The sequence below is a fragment of the Kryptolebias marmoratus genome, linkage group LG5 (assembly GCF_001649575.2).
Source record: "Kryptolebias marmoratus isolate JLee-2015 linkage group LG5, ASM164957v2, whole genome shotgun sequence".
NCBI lineage: Eukaryota > Metazoa > Chordata > Actinopteri > Cyprinodontiformes > Rivulidae > Kryptolebias > Kryptolebias marmoratus.
The window spans coordinates 15405919-15429483 of NC_051434.1; the positions used below are offsets into that span (position 1 = coordinate 15405919).

At 37.2% G+C, this 23565-nt stretch overlaps 1 protein-coding gene across 2 annotated transcripts in view; it reads right to left on the reverse strand.

Moving 5' to 3' along the window:
- csmd2 (CUB and Sushi multiple domains 2) overlaps positions 1-23565 on the reverse strand; it is a 167204-nt gene that overhangs the window by 88621 nt on the left and 55018 nt on the right. For both annotated transcript variants that reach the window (XM_037975734.1, XM_017421301.3), the window contains 11 exons: positions 22165-22252; positions 20998-21122; positions 18341-18462; positions 15690-15793; positions 13652-13764; positions 9842-10024; positions 7135-7325; positions 6727-6862; positions 4255-4449; positions 2896-3034; positions 704-891 (listed from right to left, as the gene is read on the reverse strand). In XM_037975734.1, coding sequence (XP_037831662.1) covers positions 704-891; positions 2896-3034; positions 4255-4449; positions 6727-6862; positions 7135-7325; positions 9842-10024; positions 13652-13764; positions 15690-15793; positions 18341-18462; positions 20998-21122; positions 22165-22252 — 1584 coding nt within the window. The remainder of the gene's footprint in view (positions 1-703; positions 892-2895; positions 3035-4254; positions 4450-6726; positions 6863-7134; positions 7326-9841; positions 10025-13651; positions 13765-15689; positions 15794-18340; positions 18463-20997; positions 21123-22164; positions 22253-23565) is intronic.

Genomic DNA, 23565 nt, shown 5'->3' on the forward strand with positions numbered 1-23565 from the left:
AGGGCATAAACAACACATAATCAAAACAAGAGACAAAATCTCTGAAATTCTGCTGCTTACAGTGTAATCAGGCTTACAGCATCTTGTTTTCAACAGGTCAAGAGATGCTGAAAGGCAAATTTCCTTCTATATATCAACCCTGATAAATAATTCACCAAATTTTTATTTTTCAACAGGAACCAATAAGATTTGTCAGAGGTCTTTTCCACTTCACCTTGCATAGTTTGTAGAGCAGCAGTGGTGAATAATTGAAGCTTAGCAGAGATTTACCCACAGAGAAGGTGCAAAAGGTTACCAGTGTGTGCCACACAGGTAGAAATGAAAGTAGCACTGCCTTGAGCTATGATTCACACTGTGGATGAAGACTGCTTTAAGGGGAAAAAGTGTCTGTGTGTATGTGTGAAAGCATGCAACAGTATTTTATGCATGTCACTATGTGTCAAGGTAGGGATATCTGAAGGAACTATCTCAAGCAATTTACTTTCTAATTATAGGCATTTTTATTAAGAATGGTTTCAGGTAAAACCCAGAACATAAGGAGATTATCGCTACGGCCAAGAACAGGTAGCTTTACAAGTACAGAGTACAGCTGCCTCTTATTTGACCTGTCTGTTTGTAATGAATTCACTTTCATCATGCTCTGTCAAGCATTTTATCTGGATGTGCATTTGAATTTGCATCATCAAACTGCGCGGGCCCTTACTTTCGTAACGTATACGAAAGCCAATGTCAGAGTGGCTCTTGTCAGTGGTGAAGAGGAGATACAGAAAGTTGGAGGTGCTGATGAGGAACTGAGGAACCTGGGTTCCCTGGTAACTTCCAATTAGAGGTGAAGAAGGAAATCGTCCGTCCCGCACCTCCAGAACGTCATAGTTGACCTCAGTGCGAAACCTGGATAAGAAAAGGAGGTGCACAGAATTTCTCAGCAAACAAAATCTAAAACTCAAATATAAAATGAACAATAACAATAACTATGCAAGTCCAAAAAAAAAAGAGTTAATTGTTATATGTTATTGGAACAATTGTCATGTTATACAAGCGTATAACATTGCTGAAAGTTTCCTCATGATCCATTTTGAGTCAGAGTTAAAAGGTACACATGCAAAACTGAATCCAAATCAGGCTAAACATGTAGCAGCTCTGGGTATTTTATTACAGGGAACATTTGGGTTCTGTAAGCTTTTGTTGTAGAAGAATTCAGTTTAAAAAAATCATAATGCAATAACACCTTTGTAGAGCCAATTTGTCCTAAAAAGCAGTCAATGAGTGTCTACAGCTGTCTAATTCTTTTTGTGACATTTTGCAAAGTGATCCTTATGTTTGAGCTCTGTGAAATCTTTAGATATCTGACTTTAGTGGGTTCATGTGTACTCGTGTGTTTGTGTGTGTGGATGGGTCGGGGTGGGGGTTGTTTCTGGCTTTGTTGCCAGAGCAACTTCATCTTCAAAGCCATGAATAAATAGCTTGGTTACAGAACCATGTCATCTAAATGAAACGGTTTGTGATATTTTATTGATGTTACATAAAAATTAAAGAGCAACAAACATTTATGCTACATTCATTTTGCATGGTGTGCTACCGCAGCAGGAACCAGGAGGGTTTGCAAGGATGGGCTTCACTGAAAACATTAATGTTGCTTTTGATCCTACAACTGTCTGTCTATCTCTTGTCTGTCTCTAAACATTGTGACAAATCGTCTCCTCCTCCTTCTCTGCAGTCCCCAGTGTCTGCCAACTGTAAGAATGTCTGTGGATAATTGGGGGAATGGAGGTTAAATGAATGTTTAAGAACGTACTAAAGAGTTAAGAAACCACCGCACAGTCCACAGGGCCCAAAAGATTTGTTGCTTACTTGCCAGAACCAGGCACTTTCTTTGTTCATGCCATGACATACAATGACTTGTTTAACTGTTAGAAGGACTTATTTAAGGGAACAAATTGGAGATTTTGAAGTAAGGGCTATGTGCAAAGGTTGCAAGCAATTATTGTCTTACCTGTTGTAGATTTTTTTCTAATAGCCTGTTTGGGGAATTAAAGCTTTTGTCTAACAGCTAATCCAAGCTGGACCATAAACAAAGTGGATTGCTGCCATTTTAAACTACCCCAAACTCAAAAATTCACTGCAGTTTATGTGACTTCTATGAAATGTTGAAGACTGGAGTTATTAAGGTGGCAGAAATTCACCTTGGAAATAGGTCTGCTTGGACAATGTTGACAAGCTAATATTGGCTAGAACAAGTGGACCCACTCTCAAAGCAGATCTGTGTTGTCTTAACAACTCAAATCTTCAAAATTTCATGTTCATGGGATTGCTAGAACTTAACCTTTACAGAGTCATCAATTTTGCATTAAATGGTTATTCCTGCAGGAATATTATATCCCTGCAGAATTCTATATAGATAATCACACAAAGTAAAACTGATGGCAGTGTAAAGGTAAATTAAATAGCGTATGCATGAACTGCTATAACATTTAGGTTATAGGAACTGTTTTAAAACAGAAGTTGTTCACTTAAGTCGTGGCTGTGTTTGAATTAACCATTAGCTCCTTGGTCCTGTCAGACATTAATTCATTTGATCCAAACTGAGCTATCTACAGCAGGTACAAACAGATATTTTATTTGTTTACAACCTTTACATATATCTATTTCAAAATGTCTAATTCTATATTAAATTTTAGATGCAATGCCTATTTAGTATATGTTCATGAGCATTAGATTCATCATGATACAAAGATAATATATAAATAAATAGGTCACAGAAACAGTACATGAAGAGGTGACAAAGAGGTAAACTGTGGAAAATGTGCAGTAAAAGCCAAAAGCAAAAGGAAAAGCAACTGTTTTGAGATAGTAAAACAGTCAGCTATTAAAACAGTTGCTATCTTGGTGACTCACTTGTCGAAGATGATCTTGATGGGGTAGCCTGGAGGAGCCTCAATGATCCATTCACAGTTAAGGGCCTCCTTGTATAGTTCTGGCCAGCCGGGGGAGAGAATGATCCCACTGGGAGCCTTCAGATCCCCACCGCATGGGGCTAACAGTGGGAGGGAAGAAATGCAGAGAGAGAAAGACACACAGCAACTGAATAAAACATGTCTGTCCCAAGTGATGTATGACAACATCTATTGATAATTTCTTGCATTATCCGGGGCTCCTCCCATGTCTTCCACTGCCAAGTTCCATCTAATGTAAATTGGTGACAGCTCACTTCAAGGTTAACCATTTCTCTGACAAACATGCTTGTCACTCCACATGTGTCTGGGAGCATGAGAGTGAACATTCTCCATTTAAGGTGCTGCTGTCATCCCCATCAAGAAGAGAAACAGAGAAAACAGTGTCTTTGATCACTTCCACAAAAGACACTTAAGAACACTGGCCTCTCTCCTGAACCCTCGTCTCTGTTCCAGCTCACTTTGTTGGTCCTCTTTTTTAACTGCCTATCTTTAACCAGAGCACACAGGAATGTTGGAGAGCTTCGGTACAGTGCCAGCTTCCTGCTCCCTTTGAAGAGGAATGATTTAATCAGTCAACTCAACATACTGAAGGACATCTATGAAACCCATTATGCTACAAACGTAGGGGTATGATAGATGGCCTCAAAGGAATATGAAGCTGCTGAGACACACGGGGGGGTGACATGCTTTAATATTGGTTTTTCTTTCGCATATCATAGATAGTGAACTTGATTAGGCTCCTTTGAGTTTATGCCACGTCTGCAATTGCATCGATTTGTTGCTGATGCCCAAAAATCATAGTAAATGCTAAGCTTTATCTAAGCTTTGCCAGCTATACAGGCATTTTCTGTTTTGCTGGAAATAGTTTATTGATTATTAAGTCAGGGAGGGGTAAATGGAAGGCTCAGCAATATGTATGTAAGCACAGCATGTTTGCTGCATCAGATACTTGGGAGAACAAAGCCTTTGAATCATGTTAAGTTTTATCATTAGCTGATCTCAAATGTCAAGGAAATTAAATTAACCATCGTCACTTAATTATAGCTGCATGATTTGATAAAAAAAACAGAAAACAGAAAAATCAGTAAGCTTCAGTAAGCAAAATTAGTTAAAATGTGCTGTGAAGTTGCATTCCAAAGTAGTTGGAACATAAAAACAGGTCTCATCTTATTCCAGCAGGGGTTTAAGTGTTTAAAGTAGGTGAAGCAGTCACAGTCTTAATTCTCAACTATTTATTATTTCCATACAAAGTAAATAAAGTACAGAACATGCAATCTGCAGCTGCTCTTAACCTACCCACCTTCACAGCGAGGAACAGCATTGTCCCACACAACGTTGCCATCTTTGAGAATACAGGATATAGTCTGAGACCCGTGGGTCTTAACGAAGCCCTCCTCACAAAGGAATGAGATGGAGCTGCCCAGCTGAAGGCTCTCACCAAAACGCTTCCCATTGACTGGCACCCCTGGATCTGGGCACTCGTTGTGACGAAACGCTTGAGGAAATGCAGCAGGGAGATAAGGTTAGTGTGGAGGACAAATTGAGGGTGTAACGAGAATGTTGTAAAATTTTCTGAAAAGCACAACAGGTGTCAGGTTGGGGACAAATAAGGAACAAATGACCTGTAATTATACTATAATTAATCACAAGGATATTGTGGATATTGTAATACTGTGATCTTACTAAGGTCCTTTGTCACAGCAGACTTTTTAACCTATCATAGCAGGGAATGCATATTTACAGTATATTTGCATTGCCTGCTGCTGTGCATGATGGTCATTGTTAACATTTACTTTTTCTAGCCTAGCTAATATGTATATTTATTACCACAGTGCTTTTAATGACACGTCAAACTCGATGCTGTTAAAAATCTCTGGTGATCTGAAGCTTTGAATTTGGCATTTAGCTGTTATCATTGTTTGAAAAAGCACACAACAAGAGGTGATTCTAAATTGGAACAATATGCCTCCCCATATATTATAATAGTTTTCAGATCCAAGGACCCTTTGCCCTGTGGCATTCTATATTTCATTACATATTTTGTTTGTTTCTAAAACATTGTGCTGTATTAAAAAGAAAGAAGTAGGGATATTTTCTTAGACTTTACTGGGCCCAAAAATTGCTTGAAACTACAGGAGTTGCTACCGATGGTCAGTAAAGAACATCAGTAAATTCAGAATTTAAAAAAAAACATAATAATAATATTAGTTTTAGTCATTAAATTCAATTAATAAATACATTTTCTAAGCAAGATGCTAAATGTTTTCCTTTTTTGTTCGGTATACAATCTTAGAACAATTACCAAGTTTGTTGGCAAAACTTTCTTTTTTCCCCTTATTTCTTTTTTCCCCTCCTAATTTAGCAATGTCATCCTGGGACAATGGGAAATTTGTTAAACTAAATTACATTGATTTACTCTGCTGCAGTAATTCTTGAAGGTGGGCAACCACGACATGACCATCAGTTTCAGATGACACCAGAGAGTAAACAAACAAGAATATTTGCTGTCATGCCTTTAGAACTTTATCAATCAGAGCTCAGCATAAAATTCAACTGAAAACCAGATAGAAAGACTCTAAAAAGAGTCATAACCCAGGAAAAAGGCATGTAAACAAATGCATCATCTGCACCACTATCTCCCTCATTTAGTCTCTCTCTTTCACTCTTGTACACACAAGTATGTGATGACATATGAAGGTGTTGATAAATCCCTCTTCTCTACCCATTGGACCCAAACAGAGTACCAGCTCCACCTCATCCATCACAAATATCTTATTTATTAACGTGCCAGAAAGTGCCTCAATACAGTTTGGCATGTCTTTAATTAACAAAAATGATGGAAGTAGTGTGCTCAACCCAACAGCCTCTGAAAAACTGTCATGCAGTTAGATGACACCGTTCACAGGAACAGACCGTCATCTTCAATTAACTTCTGTTGACATTTTTTCACCATGGTGTGTTAGTTATATATTTCTCCATATTACTTGCTAATTAAAGCTGTAGCTACCATGTGGTGTCCGCACTGCAAATCTACTGTGGCACCAGGTTGATCAAATGATGCATGCAGAAACCATAAAGCTTTCATAAAGCTGTTATTTTAGCTAAAGCAACTACTCAAATGTTGTAGTTGTAAACTTTAAGCTGTGATCAAAGTGCATTGTCTTCAATAAAAATGCAAGCATTGCATGAGATCTGCCGGAAAACCTCAAGCATCTAAAACAAAGTTGTTATGCGATCAGGGCAAGGCTTTTTGCTCAGAGACATTCAGTGTGGGGATGTGGTCTAATGCAACATTCAAGCTCACTGCTCAATAGTACATAGACAACAAATATGATAATCCTGCTGCCAAACCCTCACAGTATCATATATCCATGAAATAGGTTTACCAGCATGCACCCAGTGTTTACTGAGTCAGAGTACAAAACCCATGATGAATTCTCACAACAGTCTGCAGTTACCAGGAATGGCATATAATGAACACTGCCACAGTATGTCAGGTGAGGATATTAGATATATATGTGTGTTTTACTTGGATGTCAAGTATATATTTAGATAGTAACAAGAGAGGGGGGTTGCCATCTTTGGGGAGTGAGTAAAATCATTGATGTGAGGAACAGTTCAAGTCTGTGGGAGATGGCACATATGGGCGCTGATTCATGAGGCCAGTTACACACTCAGACACTAACATTTACACAAATGCTGCAGAAACCAGGTTAGAGTGTGATTTTATGACCAATACTTTACCACATGTTAAGTGCCATTCAGCCCTTACTCGTAAAAGTGATGTTAAAGCCTCGGTCTGTGTATGTATGGTCAGTCAGGAACTCCAGCCGGGCCACATGGCCACTTGTTGTTATGGGAGGAGGTAGGGCATCACCAGAGAAGGTACCCAGAATTGGAGATTCAGCCTGAAAAACACAGATTTCACTGATGAAATTTAAAGATCTTCCCCTCTGAAAGCAAAAAATTCAGCGCTGCACACTCCCACAGTAAAGTAAACAGATAAAATGATTGACACATGCAATAAATATGGCAGAAAGGTTGTTGAGTTTGTACACATAATTACATAAAGTGCTTTTCCTAATAACAACCCCAGTGACAGATGCATAGGTTAATAAAAGCAGTCACATTCAGAGCTATTTAAAGTAGCTAAGGACAGGAGTGTATAATTTTGCACAACCTTTCCCCCATCCTTGATGGAGAGGAAGTCAAACTGTTTTTCCATGCTGAGGTCGTTGAAGGCCAGATTGATTCTGCTCTCAGGGTTGGTGATGATGAGCCACACACAGTGCATGTTGTTCCCATACTCCTGAGGGTAGTTGGGAGATAGCAGCACGCCGGATGGAGTGGTAAAGTTGAAGAAGCAGGAAACTGGAGGAGGGAAAGAGTCGTACAGACAAATAGAATTGAAAAGAAGAAGAAATAAAATACAATAACCAACAGAAGTTGTTAGGACACTGAAAACACTGAGCAAATCCCAATTACTTCTGACTACAAGACAGTACGATTCGATTCATTTTATTGAATTTGTACAAATCCACCTCAAGACCCACATTTTGAAGACTCCTAATAGTTCAGAAAAGAAATCCAATTTCTAACACCACCACAGTAACTACCAATTTATTGCCTTGTAGCATTAAGTAGAACACAATGGCATGATTTTTATTCTAACAAGACTCATTGAAAATTATATATATATTTCTCTTCTTGTCAGAATGATAAGTCTGAGTTTCTCAAAAGGGTCCTAGCTGCACACAATGAGGCTTGAACTCAATCAAAAAACCAAGAAGGAAAAAAACTGAATCTTTAAAGGGGACCTACTATGCAAAATTCCCTTTTTGCATGTTTTAGTACTTCCACTTGGTTATCTGCTGCTTCTAGAAACAGTCAAAGCGCAGAAAACAAACAAACAAACAAACCAACAAAAAAAAACACTCAGCTATTTTTTTGACAATAAGTGAATGTTTTCTGGTGTCTGCAAAACGACCCGTTTCAAAAACCTTGGGACTGTTGTGTCACAGTTCTTGTTACCTAGCAACCCCCGAGCCAAGCCCAGCCCCTCACCAAGTGGAGTTCCACCCACTTCAGTACAAGAAGACTGTCATGTTTGTTCTGCTGGTTTTCCTGCTAAACGATGGGAAAAGGAACATTTTTTTGTTGTTGGCTGCAGTATAGAACGTGTCCTGCATGTTCTCTCAGTCACGGAGAACAGAGCTGCGTGACTTCATTTTATTTTTGATGACAATTTTTTTTCTTTTTTTGTGAATTAATAACGGTATTTTAAAACTGGGCACAAAGTTGAGGGGCATGGCCAACAACAGCTAATTTGCATAAAATTGACATAGCCCTAAAAAAGCTCATTCTGAAATGAGCTCAAAACAGGCAGAACTGATCAGGTGAAATCTCAATGATTGAGAATGATTTTGTATATTGAATTTATTGAACGTGTTTTGTATAGCCCACAGACCTATCCTACCTTGTTCATGGAAGCATAATAGGTCCCCTTTAAATTATCCATTTGAAATGACACCAGCACAAACACAAGTAAAAGCATTAATTGAGATTTTTTTTGTGGAAAAGATATGAAAAATTATTATTTAACCTGCGGCAGATACTGTTGCTATTTGAATAACCTCAGTTTAGAGTGAAATAAATAAATTCTAAACAAATTAATAAGCTTATGGCTAGTCTGAGCCAGACTAAGACCACTCTCATTTTAAAGCAATTTTAGTCTCAAACATGTCATAGCAGTTAATGCAAAACCATTTTATGAACCTTTCCATTGCCAGCCATTTCACATGTCACAGTTATCGTTATTAAATTATTTTATTTATGTATTTATTTTTTCCAAGGACAAATAGCAGAAGCAGCAGCTAGCTGTAGCACTTCCTGTGCAGCCTCAGACACTCCCAGCAGTACTTTCATAGTATTTTTGTCAGAATAACCATGTTTTACAAAACTGACAGCTGTGTAAAACATTTGTAGAACAATGTTTGCATGTACCACTCAGAAATATTTGGAATTGGAGTTGTTTTAGAGAAGCAGGAATCCACTTTTAGCCCAGCTTCGTCCAGCTATTAACTTGGTAATTTAGTTAGAATTAAACTATTTTCCAAATTGAGGTTGTTTAAAAAGCTAGCCACAGCAGTTGAGATAATAACTCTTTACAACTTGTTTACAGAACTTCATTTGGAAATATCTGAACTATTCCTTTAGGTCAAAAAAATTTCCAAACAAGTAACCATATAACTTCCAATTTCCAGAAAGAGGAAGTGAAGTCATTTCAAAATGGCTATGACAATGATATAAATGAGTCATGTAGTCCCTGATGGACAAAAAAACAACAGTAGATTTGAAAATACTTAGACTTAAAAGGACATGAATAAATGCATTAACTCTGGGACAAACAGCCAATTAGGCATTAAACAGCTGTACACTTAAGAAGAGTGTTATCTTATTTCCATTGTCAACTCCGATGACATTGATGTGCATAGTTTATTGTATTTGTCACTAACTGTTAAATATTGAATTCAGATAATCTGTTTCCCAGTCATTTAAAACTTAATTCACTTTTGTGCCATTCATATCAGTGATCCTTTTGTGTTATCAATAATAGAACAACAAATATTATCCTCATGGTCAGCTCACTATTTGTCTCACACTCATCCATCAACTCATTTTTGTGTGCGTATTCCATTGCATTAATTAGATAATAATCCCCTACATTGTTTTAAAATCTGCAGTCTCACTGTCAGACAAATTGTGAGGATAATCTAATCCTTTATTCTGCAGCTGTCCTTGTACTCATCTGCACTGTATTTATGCAGCCTTGTCAGTGTTGACAAACCCATGCAAATCTGAGCCATATGTGACGTGCAATGACTTACAAACACAGCTGGGTTTCTTAGCCGACCACTGGTTGTTTTTCTGACAGGTGATGTTCTTTTTTCCCACCAGCTCGAAGGCAGGCAGACACTCAAAGTACAGCCTGTCCCCATGGCGAAAGCCCGTCCCTTCCCTTTTTCCGTAAGCTGGGATTCCTGGATCTCCACAACTGCCTTGATCAATTTCTGTGCAAACAGAAATGGACAGATTTAAACGGGTACTCGAATTACAACCACGATTTCTGACAAATTAAGTAAACAAATAAGCTTAATTGGTTTTAAAAAGCTAGTTTGGTACAGGTGAGTATTTTTTTTCTTTGAACTCCTGAACTCCAAACAAACAAAATTGTTTAAATCATTAATTCTAGCATTGCTACGTTACTACCTTGCTCTATTTTATACATAGTACAGAATGGTTTTCATTCACACCATTTATATTTAGTGTCACTGTGAGTGTTAATAGATAAAACATACCCATTACTAGCCCAAAAATAAATATGGGTTTTATTTTATCCAGTTAATACAGTCAGTCAGATTTGTTTAGCCTTACTTGCCAGACAAAAAAAGTCCTTTACATGTCAGTATAGTTTATTTTTCAACTTTTAAGGCACAGAATGGTTGATCACATAACCTAATTTAATGGACAAAACAATACATAAATTGCAAGGGACTCTGCCGGAATGAAAACAAGCTTTTTTCCAACAGTGAAACTAAAATAATTTTCCCATTTGCTGATTATGCGTTTCAGTTTTACCCTAATGTGTGCAACACAGTGTCATCTCTCTCAGTTTATTGTAATCTTGACCCTCATCTGACTGCAAATGTATCCGCACTGTGTGACAAATGTTCTCATTTCTGTTGGAAGCTGACATGAGCACTTTCACACTAACGCACAAACACATCCTCATCTTTACGGACACACCTCTTCCTTAAAACCACACACGCCAATTTCATTATCACAAGATTTATGCCTCCCCCTTTATTTCACTCACTCTTCTTTCTACTTTCTAAGGCTGAAGATTGCAAATGGAAATGCTGAGGCATCCTATTGAGGCATCTGGAACACACAGAGCGAATAAGCTCATTCATCCAGGAAATGATGGCAGGGCCTAATATGATTTTAAATCGCACCAGGGGTGATGCTCGGTATAAATCCATACTCAGCCCTAATGACGATCATCATTTAGAACACATACTTAGAGCTCACTGCTGTTTGAATGTATGGCTCTCCTAAGGCAGCCACATACAAAAGACAACTCATTGATCTTACGTGGAAGTCACCTTTAAAAGATGAGTGAGTTTTGTGCTAAGCCTGAGAGAGAATGTGCAAAATCTGACAGTAAGTTCATTTTAAAATCAGCTAATAGGTACATTTATAGGTAAACACTAATGCAAATGCAAGAAGGAAAGGAAAAAAAAACAGACAAAAACTACAGCACGGAAAGAAGACCTTTTGGACAAATGGGCCCCCTAAATTTGAACTTTAGGGAAAATCGAAGTTCTTTAAAATGTGTGATTAAACATTTCATAGAGAATATCTTGTTATACATGAATACTGTTGCATGTGTCTTATTTCAAAGGAAATACACAGCATCACAGCTAAATTATACTTTGAAGTGATGTAAGATTTTGTTCTTATTCACTTGTTAACAGCAGCTCTCTCAAGCTCAGGGTTCTTGGAAGTTGTCAGGAATTAACATAGAGGCATAGATCTAAGCCCCAAGAACCTGTTTATTAACTGCGATAGAACCATAAATTATAGTTGTAACAAACACGCCAAGATAAATAAACTGTCATTGACATCTACACTACAATCTCTGAAGTCCCAATGTGGCTAAATGAGTTTTAGTCAGGTTTAATGGTCTAACTCAGTAAATCATACATTGTCATAAATGGCTTTCTACATCTACAATTTCACTATTGCTTAAAAAATATATATATTTAAAGCAGGCATGCACTATTGACCTCATTTAGGAATACATAATAAGTCACTATAGCTAAAATCATAGCGCTGTCATATCTTCCTATAAAGTCCAGAGGAAGTGTACGACAGCCAACTAACTAAGTTCCACTTTTTTAATGAAATGTTACACAAAACAAAATGGTCAATCTTAAAACTTTATTCTCAACAAATCAAATTGTTAGCATTTGTAAGAACTACAATTTCCACATCAGATCTATATACACTCAACATTTCAAATAGCAGTGATGAGCATCTAAATAGCAGCTGTGAAGACTTGTAATTTTTAGGGAAGACATGAGAGAAATTTTAAATGTAATAACCAGGATAGGTGTCGTCATTCAATATCTGCTTAGTCTAAATTAATTAATTATCAAGCCCTGCATGGTCACAGACATGTTTGAGTAATAAAAGTATGAAAAAATAATTCAGACAAAATTGAAGAATTTGTGTAAAGGCATTTCTAGTCCACTGCAGGAGTGAGAGGGATAAATAGTCAACCAAACAATGTAATTCCTCTGCGTATGGTTGATCGATTTATAAACATACAATGGACAGAATGGTGTGACCTTAATGTGAGACACAATTTGCCTGATGCATGCATTTTCATCAAGATTGAAAAGATTTAAATGACTCATCCTTAATGTTCTAATAAAGTAGTAAAGTGGTTCAGTTTACTGTGGCCTGCTCTCTGGTGTTAATGCTTAGCTGCCAGCAATGCATTTTCAGAAAAACAGAGGCCACTGCTGAGTGTGTGTGACCTAAACCTATATGTATAGTGAAGTGTGCAAGTGTGTGAGAACTGGTTTTACTGTATTTGCAACTAAACTTGATGATCAGGCTTAAAATACAAGTAATTGAAAATGCAAATGAGATTTTGGTCTTCTCCAATCTGGGAGGTGAAGTGTTTCAAAGCGTTTCTTCCCCTTCATTAAGTAGAACTCATTGTTTTAATTACACATTGGTTCAGTATGCGGCTCCACTTTCTGTTATTTTTACTGATGAAAAACAAGAATGTGAGGTCAGGGGGAAAGACTTGTTGTGCTTCACAGAGACAAACATTAGGTTTTTCTGGAAAACAAAAAAGCAAAAACAAAAACTGATAGGACACACATACATTCACACATTGTCACTCCTATTTATCTTTAAACATGAATTACCACACACACACAACAGCAAAGGCTTTGTTTAATGATAGTAGGACAAATACATCAGTTAATCGAGACTCACTGACTGTTTTTGACCTCGATAATGTCAAATGGATCAAACATGATGCTGGTAATTGATATAAAAACATAATAATCAGTTCCAGATTTAATTTTGCCAAACAGTGTTAAACAACTTATTTGTCAGGCTTTAGGAGATCTCTTCAGCCCATTGAAGTCTTTGCACATCTTAAATTGGGTTGCATATTGGCATTAAATAGTTTCAATCAACAAGTATTATTTGGGGCACTAACTTTGGTTATGTTTTATAATATAGCTTGCATGTTGCATGGATCAACACATATTACAAGCTAAAATCAGAATTAAAATTACTGGTACACTAATGGGATTAAATTAAATGAAAAAAGGCTCTGTTGGTGCAAATTATGTCAATTTTGGGGATGTGAATCAATATCTAAGATTGTAAAGGTTATTAACAATGCCCAAAAAATGTCAGTTGGGACTATCAGCAATTTAAAATCAAGCATAAACTATAATCAATCAAAACTTTGTTGAAACACTATAACTGTTTACTTTATTTAAACTAAGCTTTGCAACAACAACAAAAGTCAAACAAATATCCAACTGTAGCTAGCAAGCTAAAACATCTTACAGATTTAAAAAACAACTTTTCTGAGCAATCCTTACCTTCGTAGGACACTTTAAAGCCAAGGGAGCCACTGGTGTCGTCTGTTTTAAAATTGAGCCACATCTGATGACTGGTGCTAACCACAAGGTCTGGAGTGGTGGTACCAGACAGGCTATACAATGAAAAGAGGAGATTTTTTATTTAAAAAAAAAATAGAGTGCTTGTCTTGTATGTACTGTATAACTAATTAAAACATTTTGTTTATTGCAGTGCATATATCCCTTGCTTAATTAGTGTCGTTAATGTCTGCGTTTACAATGACTGTGGTTTAAATCGCTTTGAACAGTGACTGCTTTTACTGCACAGTGATCTTGTTGTCACTTTAATAGTAAAAGTAATTACTTTTAATGCATCAATAAACATCTTTTTTTCAACTGCAAGACACAAGTATGATACCTTTTGATTACATATTAAATTATTGGACTCTAAAGCTCATATGAGGAACATTAACCTAAGAAATGTCCTTTTTTTAATCAAGGCTTTTAATGCAAAATAGCTGGGGAAAAGAAAGTGGAAAATGAAGGCAAGATCAGTCAATGCCACAGTCGTAATTTAATCCTATTTGAATAGTAATTCCATCCAGCTCTAATTAGGAAGTTTTTAGCTGCCGAGTAAGTGATTAAGGCTTCTAATTTTAGTGATGGAATACAGAGAATAGTGGGATGAGTAAATGTGTCTGGATACATTGGTTGTGTTTTTGCCCCTTTCTGTTATGGTTTTCTGTCAACATGTGGGAGAGAAGATAAAATATTTAATACCTCCTGGGAGGTGCGGTTTTATGGCTGTATGTGCAACTCCCAACTCCTTTCTTTTTGTGTTTTATTTCTACAACCAAAAACATCCTAATTTCAAATTATGTTACATGACTGACCTGTAAACTCGCATCAAGCTGATTAATACAAAATGATTTTTACTTCAAGCTTCTTCTTAAATCGCATTCCTATTTATAAAACCCGTCTGGGGTAAAAACACAGCTGTCATCTTTCACCATCCCAATCAAATCTATTTTTATCAAAGTAAAAACTATTATTCTTCCTTTTGGCCTATTTAAGGTTTGCTCATGAAAATTGTGTTGCTCCCTCACATCATTTTCCCTGCAGGTAAAAACAGTAGTAGCACTTTAACGCTGAAAGGTTTTCATTGATTGTGACTCAGTGCCTGTTTGTTGCCACAGTTATGACTCTGCTGCAGTTTTATGCCTCTGACCTTAAGTTACAAAAATAATTCTCAGCACGCCACAATTTTTTTTTGCCTGATTCACAAAAATATAGAGTTTAACTGTGCTGATTGCTGCAGAATATTTTTCATTACTAGTTTGCTTGTGTGGAAAAAATTAGGTCTTTTTGTCAGTTATACTAAAAAAACAATTTGAGAGGAGGGGAAAAAACATAACAGAATGAATAAAGTAATTTTTAGTGCGTGCGTAGGGGATAATTTTATTTGTGTGTGTGGTAGGTCATGTGCACAAAAAAAAAAATTATATCAGTAAATTGCTCCATGACAAACCTTTGTTTCATTTATCACCAACCTTTCTCACTTTACATCCCACCATAGCAATCTCAAATAAAATAATCTATGAAAACTTTATGAAGGTGGTAAATTGTAGCACAATTAATAACATCCTGTGAACTGTTATAGAGCATCTGCTAGCTTAACCTCCATTAGGGAGCATCAATATGCAGTTTGAAATGACAGGCCACAAGGCTGTGATATTGTTTTTTTTAATACTGAAAGAGACATGAGTGACAATGTGGTGCAACATCTATTTTTCATGCACTGGTACATCAGGTGGTGATGAAATCAAAAAGAAACTGTGCCAGTGAGAAAAAAAAGGGCTGGGGGCGAAGGAAGAGAGCAGGCTACTGCGAGGAGTCGGGAGGTAGAGGGAGCGCAACGAGGAAAGGCAGAATATGATTTCAAAGAACACAAGTGGCAAAAAAAAAAATAAAAAGGAAAATGACTAGTAAGCCAAAGAGGTTACGGAACAAAGGAATGTTTAGAGGGGAAAAAGATGAAGGTCGAAGAGGAGCCACTCACACGTGAAAGATGGTCTTCTGGTCCCCCACAATCTCGCCGTCTCCCACCGTCAGGGTGTCGTAACCCCTCTCCAGGTCAAAATCCTCAAATGTCAGCTTGATTACCTAGACAACAGCGAAGGTATCACCTAGACAACCATAACTGTCAGATGCTGGAACCATCCTGAAACCAGGTGCAGCGAAGGGGCCTCTTTCCATCTGTGATATCCGGTGTTTCTGTCCATCAATCCATCATTCATTAGTCCCATTAAACATTTGGCTGACACATGTCAGTTTACTAATGTAGCAGGTAAATGTATTGCACTGAGAAGGTCTTTTTTTGGTACAACTATTTAGCACAAAAGATTAAATTAACAACTTTAACAAGCTTCCTCAAAATTAGCTTGGAATACACAATGTATACATGACTCTTCACGTAAACCTTACTACATCTGACTTTCAGTTTGGGTATTATGAAATCTTTCCCATTAATCAAATATCTGACTGCCTGCCAGACAGTCAGCACGACCCCTGACTCTGTACTCAGCAAAACAGCGGGGAGCCCATTTCAACAGACTTAAAGCACATCGACAGGTGAGGCAAGGGATTTGAGGCTGTTCTCAAGGTGAATGTACTGTATGTACCGCAGGTTACAAGTGAGTTTTAAAAAAATATTGAGAAATTAGACTGTAACATTGAGGAATATAACTGAGCAAACAATTTCACCTCAATCAAAAGCTGCAGGTGGGAGCAGAGATAAAGAAAAAAAAGCTGCCCTGAATACAACTTTAACATAGGCAGAGAAACAAATAACATAAGCTAGGATAAAGCAAAGTATTAGTAAGAAAGGCAATAATCGCATCTTTTGGTATGAAATAACCAAAAAATCAACAACCCTATTTTTAACTTCTAGATTAAATTGGCTGCCACTGATTTTCGACAAATTCTTAATGTTTTCAGAAGGCTGAGAGAAGCAAGGCCTAATGAAAAAGCTTATATAAATGCAAATTGCATTCTGTCCTATGTTAAACCTCATGCCTAATGAAAATTGCCTAGGTGGAGAGAAAAGATTGATGATGTGTGGCCAAAATAGGTCAGATCGCTCGATAAATAGAGTTTCATACCGCAAACTTGTCTCCCATATGTCAGCCAACAGGTAAAGTATAAAACAAAGTGAGACATATGCAAAATTAGGGAAAAAAGGTGTTACAACTGTTGTACGATAGTTGTGACAGTACAGCATGCACTTTTAAAACCAGACAAACAGCAGGTGTTAGTTAACTTTCTGAACGATAATGCATTAAAAACAAAAAGTCTTGATTTAACGTGCATTTTTTGGTTGTTGGATTTTTTTTTTCCTCATTAGGTAGATTTTTTGGGGGGATTGAGCAAATAGATTGTTTCTGGAATCCCACAGAACTTGGACAGTTTCTGTTGATGATGAATCTTCAAATATTTGCACACAAAGTTAAATATGTTGAAGCCAAATATCTATTTGAAATAGTAGACAGCACGTTTGGGGTCATGCTGCAGTCTGAATTTGGTGCCAATAATACAGCTCCTGTAGTGAAGCTCTGCCAAAAATAAACAAGTAACTAAAACTTTGTCTCCTCCCCACCAGTGCAATCATTGTCTGCAATCACTAACATTTCCATTGCTGCAGAACAAAGACTGCAGTGTCCCTGATGTTGATGTTGATGCAAAAAGAGCAGAAAGATTTCCAATAAGATGGACACTTTTAGTATTTTAGGACATTATGGTGAGGCACCTTCCTAAAACCCACTCTGTCACAATGTCATATGATTGAATTTAGACCAAGTGGAGCGTTGTCACGTCCTGTCCTGTTCCCTCTGCAGTACCCCAGCTAACGGCTGGGCCTATGTGGACGGACAAGAATAGAAGCTCATTACATCTGTAAACAGAAAGAACAGCTTCGTTCCATCTTACTCTAAACACACAGCAAGAGTCAGCTTAAAATACCACTATCTGTTTCAGCACGCTGCCTGCTGGGTACACACCCAAGTGTGTCAAAGTGTGTTTCTATAGTTGCAAACAAAGGGTGGAGTTCTGTAGGAGTGAGTTGTTGCTGATCAGCTTTCCTAACTTGCCTCAGACCTTACATAGACTCTTTCACTTGGCATAATGTACTTAGAAAATAGATCTGTAAAACAATGTTGTTTGAGTTCAGAGAGGAAAATCTGGCACAGGAGCAGCAGAATGGCCTTGAACACAAACCAAAGTCAATGGTCTAAAGAGAATGGCTATGAGACTTTCATGTTATCCTCTAAGCACGTTCTCAAACCCTCTCAATTATTCTCCTGTCCAATTCCCTCTCTTCTTCTATCCGTCACCACAGGTATTTCTAACAATATGCTTTGTCTGCTGTTGGCTTAGATCCAGTTTTCTTTGTAACCCAAAATTCATTTTCTTAATCTCTCACATGTTTCACTTTGTCACATGGTGAGGTGAACTGCTGCTAAAGTGTCCTGTAGCAATTATGATAGCATAGAATGAATCTTGTGTGTCAGACAAGTGTTTCCTAAGGAGTTCCTCCCCAACAGGTTTGCTTCGAGCAGTCAGCTTCTTTTTTTTGGTATCTGGCACCACTTAGCAGGCCACAAACCTACTGATTACAAAGCCATCAATATAATCCCATGCTCAATTGGGTTTTACCTTTGATGTCTCTGTTGCAGTGATGACCCAAGTGCAGTTGGCATTGTTGTCGTACTGAACAGGGTAGTTAGGAGATGTGATGACACCACTTGGTCCTTTTAACTGACCTCCACACATAGGAGCTACAAGACAACACAGAAAAAAGACAAATGCTCGCTCAATGACAGCTTAAACACACAAAATAATAACAGACGATTTAGGGTGTCAAATTGTCTTTTGGATCACCAGTTAAATCCATGAGCCATGTTACAATTTGGTAGAAGAGGCTTTTACTCTATTTCTAAATATGTTTTTTCTCTCTTTTTTTGTTACTCCTACATTTTTCTTGTGCATAGTTTACTTTTGACATTTTACTGGTGCTTTTTTATTTTTGCACAGAAAATGACCTGTAGAGGTCTCAAAACTTCCAATTCAATCCCAGTGAAACATCATGAATGTTACAGCTTCAGTATTCCTGCAGTAAATGAACTACTGAGGCATGCCTACACAGAAAATGCTTTAGTCCCAATTTTCAGCTCATGTAGAGACAGTAAGTTTAGTCAACACTGATAACTACACAGATAAAAGTCTGGGAATAATGTAAGCTGCACTTCAGCTTGTTCAACCAAAAATATGTTTTAACTCAGTAACTTTGAAACTAAAGTGACTGGATGCTTGGCTCAGAGAGATGCATATACAGTAAAGGAGATAAAAGAAACAAGGACAGCTTGTTTTGTTCTTTGTTTTTTTCAGGCAGCCTTCAAAATGCCTTACACTGTAAAAGAGGAGTGAGAAAGTACTTAAAAAAAGTAGAATTTGTAATAATAATATTAGGAAGAAGTTTAGGGACTGAATGGCCCATAGTAACGGACCCGTAACGGACCTCCTCGAGGAACACGGTCAAATGTCTTCTTCAACTCCACAAAACACATGTAGACTGGTTGTAGACTTTATCTAGTTGGTACCTCTCAACATCACACACATATTCAGGCTCCTTCCCCACCAGAGAGGTGACATTCCATGCCCTAAGAGCCAGCTTTGGTAAGTTAGGGTCAGAGCGCCAAGGCCCTTGCCTTCAGCTGCTGCCCGTAGCACTATCCACCTGACCAGTATGGCCCCTCCTGCAAGTGATGGGCCCACAGGAAGGCAAACCCACATAACTCCTTAAGACTGAGTCCAACTGGGCCCCATGGGTAGAGGCCCAATCACCAGGCGATTGCCGATAAGCCTCTCTCCCAGGCCTGGCTCCAGGGTGAGGCACTGGTAAAACATGTCTTTTGTCCATAAAAGAGGTTTTGAACTGCTCTTTGTCTGGCCTGTCACCTAGGACAAATCTGCCTTGGGAGACCCTACTGGGGGCATTTACCCCTAACAGCATAGTTCCCAGGATAATTCAAGTACACAAACCCCACCATGATAAGGTAACAATTCATGGAAGAGGGTAGCAATTCACAGTGGAGGACCTCTCTAGATTTATTCAATTTAATCAACAGGGAAATGAGTCATTAGGAGCTCCTTATTAAATATTTTTATTGAAAGAGTAGGTGAGGCTTTTTCAAATCAAGCTTTAAAGGGACAAGGTGACTTTTTATTGAGGCCTGAGGGTCCCTGCATGGCAGAACTGTTAAACACCTCAAATTAAAGCAGAGAAGTTCAAATAGTGTGCATGTGTGTACATTTGTGGAAGTAAATCTCAAAGCTTTTTTAAAAGTCTGAATGAACTAGCCTAATTTTAATTAATAATGTCTAAGAGAGGTCGTTCAGGTGTTGTAGACCTTCTGAATGGGTCAGAGTGTGCCATTTTGATACCCTCAACTTACTGCTATTCTAATTTAAAGAAATTTGTTGAAGTTAAGGAGCAAATGAGATACCTAATATAACTTCTGGTAAAAATTAAAGTGACTTTAAAAAGTATACAGACAAAAAGAAGTTGATTCAAGCCATACTATCCCTGTATTTCAAACACCCCACCATAATGTTTCATCAGTGGCAAAAAAAAGAACCTGGTGTGACCAGTAAGCAAGGATTAATGAAAAGGGAACCTGTATGCGTTTGTGTAAAGAATGAAATTTATTAATAATAAATTTGTGAGACATAGCCACAAATCTTTTTTTTTCCCTCAGATAGAACTATTTAATGCAGACAGGCTTTAAAAAGCAAACTTAACATAAAAAGAAATTACATATTTAGTCTGACAACATTTCGAGGCATTTAGAATTGCATTTTTGTTAGATTCTCATAATCTATGTAAACGTAAAATAAATTAAAAAATTGAATTTAATCTAATTAATTGAGATTGTTAGAAAGACTAAAAATATGAGTAAAACCCTAAGCCTAACCTGTTTGCTTGTTTGATTTGATACAAAATGGTCAAGGATGGAACAAATAGGATTGGTGGGCACAACTATACTAGCACGACTAAATAACAAAAGACAGATAAAACTTGTTAAAGGTCAAAGTCAATCATAAAATAACTAAATAAAATAAAAAACAACAACAAAAAACTTGGGAGTTCTGCATAGAGAGAGGAGAATAAAATGAACTGCACACCCACAAAACATGACAGCAGACTTCCAAGCAGACCTGAGCTGAGCAGCTATGTCTGGAAATATAAATAGGGGTCATATTGAGTCTGCCTCCATTACATATGCGTATGGACAAGACTTGTCAAGCTTTACCTCTGCAGATAGGTCGGTCATCACTCCAGCCTACATAGCTGTCTGTCACTCTGAGGCAAGTGATGCTCTTTGAACCCTGCAGTTCATAGCCCTCATCGCAGGAGAAATGAACAGTTGCTCCTCGCCTGTAGTTAGATTGTACAAGAAAAAAACAAAACAAAATAACAAAACCAACAACAAGAATAAGAAGAGAAAAAAAAACAAGGTGGGATGTAGGAGAACCATGAAAATATGTTAACTGAAAGAAAAACACACGTATGTTTTATTTTGTTTCCTGGCTGTGATTTCCAGAAGTGCCAAATCTCTGGATATAGATGACACCCATTTGTCTGCATTACAGGTGACCACTGATACAGACTAGGGGCTTTGACAGGAAACAACATCCCATAATCCCTATGGTAATATCAGCACCTCACAGATGCAGCCTATTACTGTGCACTGGCTAAAATTGCAGGGGACCCGTAACTGTTCAAGCATACATATTTCTGTTCTTGGTTCGGTTGCATGAGCTTGGCACTGAGTAACGATTTATCTGCTGGGGCAAATTTCAAAATGCAGCTGCTGATTTTAAGATAGCACTACGTAGCAGTCACAATATTGCACTGTGGTTCAAAAACTAACTGTGAACATTGTGAAGTCATGATTAGGACTGGAATACACTGTGGACTGGTCAATAAACCTATTCATATTCCTTTTTATTATAAAACTCATTTTACACAAATCAGTCACACCATTTTAACACCTTGCCAATTTACAAGGTTCAGCCTATTATTTTCTAAAAGCTTCTATTTAAACCTGCTGTTTTGGTCTGACCCAATCAACAAGCCATCTCTTTAAAAAGCCTTTAAGAACTCCTTACTCACATCCTGGCTCATGAATAAAAGATAATATATGCTTAAATGAGCCATTAAATGAAATCAATGTTATTTGTTGCTTTACTGATGCACACTTATACATCATAGTGGAAGTTATCTAAATAATTATGCCTAATTGGAGGCATGTTATCTAAATAAAAAATGGCCTCAGTGAAGGCTGCAAAACCAAATTAGCATGTTTGTTATTTGAACCTACAGACTTCCATTGTGTTATTTTGATTGTTGTTCAGTAATCTCAGGATATTTCATGGCAATTATTAGTGAATTTACTGTAGATGTCACCTTGCATTACCTGAAATCAGAGCCTTTTCTTTTTCCTCGATCTGGAATCCCAGGATCTGGACACATGTTGTGTCCCTGTGCCACACCCATCTGAGACACTAATGACAAAAAAATACAAGTTATTTAACTGTATTTATTTATTTATGTTTTCAGAGGGGCAAAAAGCCACATAGATGTATAATAAAAAAAAGTCATGTATGTTTTCTAATAGTAAAAAAAAAAAAACAATACTCAAAAGAAAGAAAAAGGAAATGTAAAAAGAAAATTCAATATTTTAATAATTTGAGTAGTGCTGACATTCAACCTTTGCCTAATAAATAGGGTATATTTTTTAATCAAGTCATTACAAAACCAACTGTACAAACAAAATATGTTATGATAATATTTTATTTTAAAGTAAACCTAAGCATTTATTGGTTTGGACTCTAACTTGTTTAGAAAACTCCTTGACAGACTTGTGTTAGTAATTTATTTATTACTAACGTTTAAATTAATGTTAGTAAAAGCACACAATGCTAAGACGACGCTATGCTAAATCATGTCACAGGGTGCCAAACAGAGGAGGTGACATGTCAGCAGGGGTCAGATAAACTTGACCAACAAGGTGAGGCCTGACTGACTGAGAGGAGTCGAGGGTCAGTGGGGTCCAATCAGTGACACACCTGCTCACTGGCCTTTGTCCCAGTGTGAGCGGAAACAGCCATGAATTCAAAGCTAAACTTACAGGGGTTGCCAAAGCTCACCATAGTAAGAATGTTAATATTTTAAAAAGAAATTTAACAAATTGGGGGTGGAGAGAGGGGTGGGCAGTTTAAACACACTATCAGACCAAACAGTTTTCTGATATATTTATATGCAAAATATTAATTTCATTTTTTTTTATTAGATTTTTTTTATTATTATTTGTTATAGTAGATAATTGTAACAAGTACAATTTGTATTTATTCTAAACACCATACAATGTATTAACAGATCTAAGAGCAGACTGACAAAGACTCTTGTCTTTTACAAAGACAACTTTGGTTTATTTTAGTGGCTCTCTTTACTTATCATCCAGGCACAGTATTAAATTTGTGTAGACCCAAGTGTATTTGTGTTTAGCTTTGTTGCACATATACTTCTTGATTTTTTTTTTACATTTTTTAAAAGATACCCATTTTACTGCCAGTTGCATTGTTTATTGTTATAAATATAAAACAAATTAGACTGATTTCATGTGACCCAAAATATCCCCATTAAAACTGTAAAGCAGTCTCTGCTGCAACAAAACTTTTTAATCCAACTTTTCACATCTTGCTTTATTTTAAATTTGATTGTTTTAACAGTCTCACTGTGGGAGTTACAAATAAACGGTCTTTCTTTTTCAATCTGAGCCGAGCAGCACATCTCAAACAACAGAACAGGTGATCAG